Consider the following 7,998-nt stretch of genomic DNA (forward strand, 5'->3'; position numbering starts at 1 on the left):
GGCAATCAGATATCACATCACAACATCCCAATCACAAATGCCCAACTATCCAGTATAATGAGTTAAATCTTTTTTAAAAGCAAAGTTCGGGGCACAAGGAAGCAATTAAACTATTCATGTTCAACTCGTATTTTTGGTATTTTTTTCAGCAATATTTCATTTTTTTATTGTTTTTGTTTTTATTTTAAAGCAATTAACTAACTTAGCTAACCTAAAGAACACAGTAAAACTAATCCACCCATCTAAAAAAGAAGTAATAGTGAGAGTAGTACTTACAGAATTCCTCCCCCAAGCCGAACGTGGCAACCGCATTGCAACAAGGGGAAAGAGGGACATGGATATCAGTCATCCATGAGAGTATCCTCACCATCGTCATCCTCACTGCTGTCATCTTTACCGCCGTCATTTTCACCGCCACCGCCTTGGCTACAGGATCCCGGCTGGTTGTAACTCGGGTTCCAAGTGTACCAAGAAGGGTGTGCATCATGCTCAGCAATGTGATTAAGGCGTTAGATCTCGTCATACATCGAATACAGAGCCAGGTGCTAATTGTTGGCCAATGTATCGACACCCTGACTGAGCATCTGTAGAAGTGCACTATTGGCATCAACCTGCTGGCTGAAGTCCTGAATAGCTGTCGTGTTGGCCGTAATGCCAGTCTCCAGCCGCTAGAGCATGCTCATCATCTCCTGAAAATCAAAAGGGGGAGGAACATTAGAATATGGGAGAGGGGGAGCATCAGAAGTAGAGAGGATATCCTCCATGTGGGCTAGGCGACGATGGTAGGTACGCTCGGGTATCGGGGGAATAAGGTGAGGAAAGTCAGAACCAACAATAGGAACTTGGTAATGAGGTTGGCCAGGTTTTTATTTTCGCTAAAGGGTTGGGCAGTTCGACGGAGGGCATCCTGTTAATGCGCCACTCGTAGGTATCCTCACCCTGTTCCAACCAGTGGAGGCGAGTGAGGTAGGCATAGTCAAGCAATGTTGGGCCTAAGGCCGGCTAGTAACGAGTCTCATCAAAATCGGGAATGGTCCGGGAAAACAGAGTAAGTACCCCCCCATTCACTATGGGACGAGAGGTCAATGTGTCGTCGGCGCGCCGCTTAGGGTAGGTGGTGGAGATACGCTCCATTTGGAGTGCAACGTGATGGGGTATGTTATAGTTAAAGCGGCGCGGGGTGCCTCGGTACATGTAACTACCTATCAAGTAAAGCTCATCCTCCACAATGTTTTTGACATAAATCGGACCCAAATTTTAAAAATGGGTTGGTGGATAAATTTAGCATGATAATGTTGGAGGGTGAGATCAGAGTCGTCACCCGTAATGGCGTTGAAGATGTCGCGGTGATGGTAATCGGGGGGTGCCCAATTTTCCCCCGATTTAGGACACGGAGTATTCTAGCAAACTCCGGGATGGTGAGTGTGAAATCCTGATTAAGGAGCCTATAGGTCACATGTGATATCGGTCCAGTTCGAGGGTGGGTGACATGTAGACTGCTCTAAAACTCATAGATAAACATACGGTACATGTTAACATGTACGGGAAAAAAGGATTCCATCCCATTTATCTTCATAAAGTCCTTAAATTCAGAGAAAATCCCTAATTCACTTAAGAACTCAATGTCAAGAAAAGTAGTAGGACTCACCTCGCGCCCCTTGAGGCGCTGAAATCATTCCCTCTGTTCTTCGGTGGAGAAAATGACATCCAAGAAGGTGTCGTCCCGGGGGATGACCCGTGGTGGTGGAGGTGGTTTTTGTGAGCCGGTGCCGTTTTTTCACCGTCTTGTAAACATAGGGCTTGAATGCCCAATAATTGAGAAGCTTCTACTCACTCTTTAATGGTGGAAGAGAAGAGAAAGCTTGTATCCACTCAACCTCACTTTAATGGTGGAAGGGATGAAGAAGAAGATGGAGGTGAGAGATAGAGTGGAAGAAAGTGGAGTAAGAGATGAGTAAGAAGTGATGAGGGAGGTAAATTGGTGAAAGTTTGAGGATTTGAGTGGAGTTCTTCAATGGTGCAAGGTGAGTTTTTAGAGAAGCAGATGGGAGAATTTGGGGGTCATGATTTAGAGGAGAGAGAGTGTGTGAGAGAAAGTGAGTGAAAGAAGGGGAAAAAAACCTCTTTAATGAAAGCAGTCGGCCCTCAAGCCCGATCGGGCGCCATAACCCGATCAAATCCGGGATCTTTTTTTTCTTGTGAATTCCGCGAGTTTAGTTACGGGCCCGATCGGGCAAAGTTCCCCGACAGAATCGGGCGTAAATCTTTTTTTGTATTTCTGGAATAGGTTGCGGGCCCGATCGGGCATTCTTGCCCGACAAGATCGGGCGTTCTTGCCCGACAAGATCGGGCATCAATTTTTATTTTCCTCTTTTCAATTTTGGTTGCGGGCTCGATCGGGTGTTGTCGCCCGACAGCATCGAGCGTTCCCTTCTTTTCTTGTTTTTTGTCGTTGTTAAGTTTGATGGAGGTTCGCCCGATCGGTGTTATGGCCCGATGGCATCGAGCGTTCCCCACTTTCAGCAGTTCACATTTTCCGTTACGGGCCCAATCGGGTGATGTAGCACGTTGGCGTCGGGCGGTTCTCCAGTTAGTGAGGGCTCGAATTTTCACGGGTTTCTCCAATTGATCACCAGTCCTGCACACATATAGCTTCAAAAGGATGATTAGTACCCTATCACTCTCTCACCAAGCTACAAAATTTAGCAAAACTATGAGGAAAAAAAAAAGATAGATAAGAGAAAGAAGGAAAGAAATCGGGTTGCCCCCCGATCAGCGCTGGTTTAAAAAGGTCCCGCACGACCATAATGCTTCATCCCTCAAACAGACGGGGATGGGGGTTGAAGGTATAACTCATCCACAAATCCAACAGGGATTCCCGTATGGTACAACTTCAAACGTTGTCCATTAACTTTGAACTTCTCACTTGTTGCATTCATCACCTCAGTAGAACCAAACTTGTTAGTATTAGTGACAGAAAAGGCACCAGACCACCTAGACTTCAGCTTACCAGGAAAAAGCTTTAGTCTAGAGTTGTACAATAAAACCTTGTCACCAATAGAGAACTCTCTGCTCAAAATTTTCTTATCATGCCATCTCTTAGTGCACTCTTTGTAGAGACTCAAACTATCATAGACATTTAATCTAAGTTCATCAAGCTCATTGATTTGCAATAGGCGTTTTTCTCCTGCTAATTTAGCATCAAGGTTTAACTCCTTAACAGCCCAAAAAGCCTTATACTCTAGTTTGATAGGTAGGTGGCATGATTTTTCATAGACTAGTTTATAAGGGGTGGTACCAATAGGGGACTTAAAGGCAGTCCTATAAGCCATAATGTGTCATCTAACTTATCACTCCAATCCTTTCTAGATTTAGCTGCCACTTTCTCCAAGATAGTCTTTATTTCACGATTAGACACTTCTACTTACCCACTTGTCTGAGGACGGTATGCTAGACAAGTCCTATGGTAGATGCCATATTTCTTGTGTAAGGCTTCAAAAGTTCTTTTGTGAAAATGGGATCCACCGTCACTAATGACAACGCTTGGTACCCCAAACCTTGGAAAGATAATCTTTTTGAACATTTTCATGACAACCTTAGAGTCATTAGTTGGTGATGCAATGGCTTCTACCCACTTAGACACATAGTTAACAACAACAAGTATTAAATTGTTGCCTGAGGAAGAGGAAAAAGGACTCATAAAATCAATACCCCATACATCAAACAGCTCAACTTCCAGAATGGGGGTTTGGGGCATCTCATGTCTAGGGAAATATTTCCTGTCGTTGGCATGCATCACAAGACTTAACAAAAGTACTAGCATCATGAAATAGAGTCGGCCAATAAAAACCAGATGAAGTACCTTAGCACTGTTTTGGAGGGCCCAGCATGGCCTCCACTGAAGGGAGTGAGAGTGCTTCAGAATTCCATGCACCTCCCACTCTGGGATACATCGCCTGTAGATGGTGTCAGCACAAAGCTTGTAAAGAAGAGGATCATCACAAAAGTACTTCTTGGCATCATCGAGAAATTTCTTCCTCTGCTGGTAACTCAGCTCTCGGGGAGTTTGTCTACTCACACAGAAGTTGGCGAAGTCTGCATACCACGGGGTAACGAAAGTGATTGCCAGGAGCTTATCATCAGGAAAGGAGTCATCAATGGGTAGACCTTCTTCCATATCCTCATACTGCAATCTGGACAAGTGTCAGCCACTACATTTTTGCCCCTTTTTATCTCTGATCTCCAAGTCGAATTCTTGGAGCAGCAAAATCCACAATGAGTCGAGGCTTTGCTCCTTTTTGGCTAGGAGGTACTTCAATGCAGCATACGTGTAGACAATGACTTAGATCCAAGCAGATATGTCCTGAACTTGTCCAATGCATAGACCACAGCTAGAAGCTCTTTCTCCGTGGTGGCATAGTTAACTTGAGCTTCATCGAGTGTCTTGTTTTCCTTCCTCTGACCATGTACAGCTCCCACAACATAATCGCTAGCGTTACACATAATCTCAAATGGGAGGGTCCAATCTGGAGATCGAATGATAGGAGCAGTAATCAGAGCTTGCTTGATCCTGTTAAAGACACAGACACTCATCAGTAAACAGAAGGGGCATCCTTGAGGAGCAACTGAGTAAGTGGTTTAGCAATTTTACAGAAGTCCTTGATAAAGCGGCGATAAAATCCCACATGACCAAGAAAACCTCAAACTCCCTTGACATTCACAGGAGGGGGTAATTGCTCAATCACTTGAATTTTTGCTTTTCCACCTGGATGCCTCGTTAGAATAATATGACCAAGTACCACTCCTTCAGTAACCATGCAGTGGCACTTCTCCCAGTTCAATACAAGGTGGACATCTTCACATCTTTTCAATACTTTAGCTAGATTTATCAAACATGTATTAAAATCAATGCCATACACCTTAATGTCATCCATAAGTACTTCCATAATGGACTCAATAAACTCAGAAAAGATGGCCATCATACAACGTTGGGAGGTAGCGGGGGCATTGCATAGTCCAAAGGGAGTCCTTCAATAAGCAAAGGTACCATAAGGACATGTAAATGTGTTCTTCTCCTGGTCATCTGGGTGGATAGGGATTTGGAAGAAACCAGAATAGCCATGTAGATAACAAAAATGAGATTGACAAGCTAGACGTTCCAACATCTGATCAATAAAGGGAAGGATAAAGTGGTCTTTCTTAGTGGCAACATTTAGTTTCCTATAGTCAATGCACATACGCCACGCACCCAGTGACTACACTTGTAGCAATTAGTTCATTTTTCTCATTTTTAACCACAGTAGTACCGCCCTTTTTTAGAACCACTTGAACTAGACTCACCCACTTAGAATCAGAAATGGGATAGATGATCCTAGCATCAAGCAATTTGATAACCTCTTTCTTGACAACTTCATGCATATTGGGGTTCAAACGACGATGGCCTTGTATACTAGGAAAATGATCATCCTCGAGATGAATTTTGTGCATGCAAAAGTCAGGGATTATGCCTTTCAAGTCTTCAATGCTATATTCAATAGCCTTTTTATGTTTCTCAAAACAGACAAAAGTTGGGACATGTGACCATCATTTAGTGAAGCACTAACAATCACAGGGCAGTTTTCAGTTTCATCCAGAAAAGCATATCGCGTGGAAGGGGGAAGGGGTTTCAGTTCAGGTTTCTTTACCTCTACCGGTTGAGTAGCACATACTAATCGTTCCTCCTCGTGAGTGGTGATACCGTCAAGCTCTACACAGGTAAAAGTTGCTTCCTAATCATCCACTTCAGTATTGCGGGGACTATCATCACATGTGAAAGATGTAAAACAAAGCAATGCCTCCAAAGGATCCCACAGAAGGGATTGAGGCATTTCATCATTAACCAGCACATCAATGACATCTATTCTATAACAGGCTTCCTCTAGCATGGGACTTTTCAAAGCATTGGTCAAACTAAAAGTCACCTTATCATATCCCATAGTCAAAGTCAATTCCCATTTTTAACATCTATAACAGCTCCAGCAGTATGAAGGAATGGTCTCCCTAAAATGATTGGGATTGAGTATCCTCTTCCATGTCAAGCACAACAAAATCCGCAGGAATATAAAATTTACCTACCTTCACAGGAACGTCCTCTAATTAAGATACCTAGGGGGTATTTAACAGAACGGTCGACCATTTGAAGAGTAATGTTTGTACATTTTAAATTTCCCATGTCAAGCTTTTTGCAAACAGTAAGAGGATGACACTAACACTAGCACCTAAATCACATAAGGCTTTGTCAATAAAATGGTGCCAATATTACAAGGGATGGAGAAACTCCCCGGATCTTTAATTTAGGAGGGGATTGATTTTGCAAAAGAGCACTACATTCTTCAGTAAAGGCAACAGTTTCACTGCATTAAAGGCTCTTTCCTAGTCAAATTTCCTTCAAAAATTTAGCATATGCAGACTTGAGTAATAAGTTCAGTAAATGGGACAGTTACCTGAAGATTCTTCACTACCTCCATAAACTTACCAAGTTGGTGATCCAGCTTATTTTTCGATAGACGAGTGGGGAATGGTACCTTTATCGCAGGAGTGGTAGATGAATTTTTTCAGGTACTATCTGCTTCTCTGCGTTTGTTGGTGGTCTCTCAGGAGCTGTGAAGTTTCAGTGACTCTGCATTTTTTTTGGCTCAACCGGACCATCCTTAGCATTGGGGACCATCATAATGTGTTCCACTCCTAAGAGTGATGGCATTGGCAGTTCCCTTGGTTGCATTGATTGTGAAGGTAAGGCCCCAGGTGGCCTACTAGCAGAAGAACTAGCCAACTAGCTAGTTGAGTCTCCAACATCTTGTTATGCGTCCCAAATTTTCCAGTTGAGCTTTTTGTCAGCTTGAAAAGCATTGAACCCTTTCTGCATCTGGAACATCATTTCTTCAACTCTGTCATGGCTGGGTGCAGTAGGAGCAGGTTGTTGAGGTGCTTGATTTCTCTGAAAGCCAGGTGGAGCTTGTTGTGGAGGTTGATATTGTTGACCCTGTTATTGAGGCACATATGGTTGTTGAGGCGGTGGTTCAACACATTATACTCCTATATGAAAGGTTTGGATGGTGTCTAACCCGGATTATAGGTGTTGGAATTGGGTTGAACTGGTTCCAGGTTGTGACGAAAAGATTAACTGCCTACGTTGCCCACAGTAGAGGATAGGAGCGTAGGACACTCTTGAGAGTTGTGCCCAGGTATCCCACAAGCATCACAAAGGAGAACATTGTAGTTAGAAGCACTAGCCATCGCATTAACACTCATGTGGGAGGAGTCATTACCTAACTTCAAGGAATCAATCTTTTGAGGTAGAGCAACTAGTTGCGTAGACAGTAAGGAAATGGCTTCGACATCATGTTTACCTCCCTGTTTCATACAATAAAGAATAGTAGATGCTTAATTAGATGCTAGTTTCTCCAAAAGTTCATACCCTTCCTCAATCGTTTTATCCATGAAGAACCCACCGGATGCTCCATCAATTACCCGTCGTGTATCTACATCAACTCTAGTGTAGAAAATCTGACACAAATACCACTGGTCCAAACCATGATGAGGACAGAGACGCTGCAGATCCTTGAACCGCTCCCAAGCTTCATATAAAGAATCACCAGGATCTTGGGTAAAAGTAATTAGATATTGGCAGTCTTTTAGTAAGGGTACCACTTGATAAGAAAAATCTTGGAAAGTTCTAGCTAGGTGGTGATGGTGGAAGGCAGCTTATTATACCAGAATAGAGCTTTGTCGCATAGAGAGAAGCCAAATAGGAGGAGTTTCATCTCATCAAGAGTAACACCAGCTTGTTTCTGAGTAGCACAACATTGTAAGAACCTCTGCATGTGCTGATTTGGGTCTTCATATGGTAACCCAACGAACTAATTGTTCTGAACCATATTCAGAACATGAGACATGATCTCAAAATTCATAGCGGCGATAATGGGCATTCGTACCTAGTAGGCACATTATCAGGAGATG

At 43.2% G+C, this 7,998-nt stretch overlaps 1 protein-coding gene and 1 non-coding gene across 2 annotated transcripts; one reads left to right on the top strand and one right to left on the bottom strand.

The window, feature by feature from the left end:
- Positions 1-545: 545 nt before the first annotated feature.
- On the bottom strand, positions 546-4,177 carry LOC130589522 (uncharacterized). Its single transcript, XM_057390796.1, has 4 exons — positions 3,952-4,177; positions 3,429-3,675; positions 2,943-3,321; positions 546-668 (listed from the first exon to the last, which is right to left on the bottom strand). The coding sequence occupies exons 1-4, from the start codon at positions 4,175-4,177 to the stop codon at positions 546-548; spliced, it is 975 nt and encodes a 324-aa protein (XP_057246779.1).
- A 3,390-nt stretch (positions 4,178-7,567) lies between these two features.
- Positions 7,568-7,672, top strand: LOC125492189 (small nucleolar RNA R71). The gene has a single exon (XR_007268633.1). It is a non-coding gene; the product is annotated as a small nucleolar RNA R71 (small nucleolar RNA).
- The last annotated feature ends 326 nt before the right edge of the window (positions 7,673-7,998 follow it).

The sequence above is a fragment of the Beta vulgaris genome, chromosome 7, assembly GCF_026745355.1.
Source record: "Beta vulgaris subsp. vulgaris cultivar EL10 chromosome 7, EL10.2, whole genome shotgun sequence".
NCBI classification, from domain to species: domain Eukaryota; kingdom Viridiplantae; phylum Streptophyta; class Magnoliopsida; order Caryophyllales; family Amaranthaceae; genus Beta; species Beta vulgaris.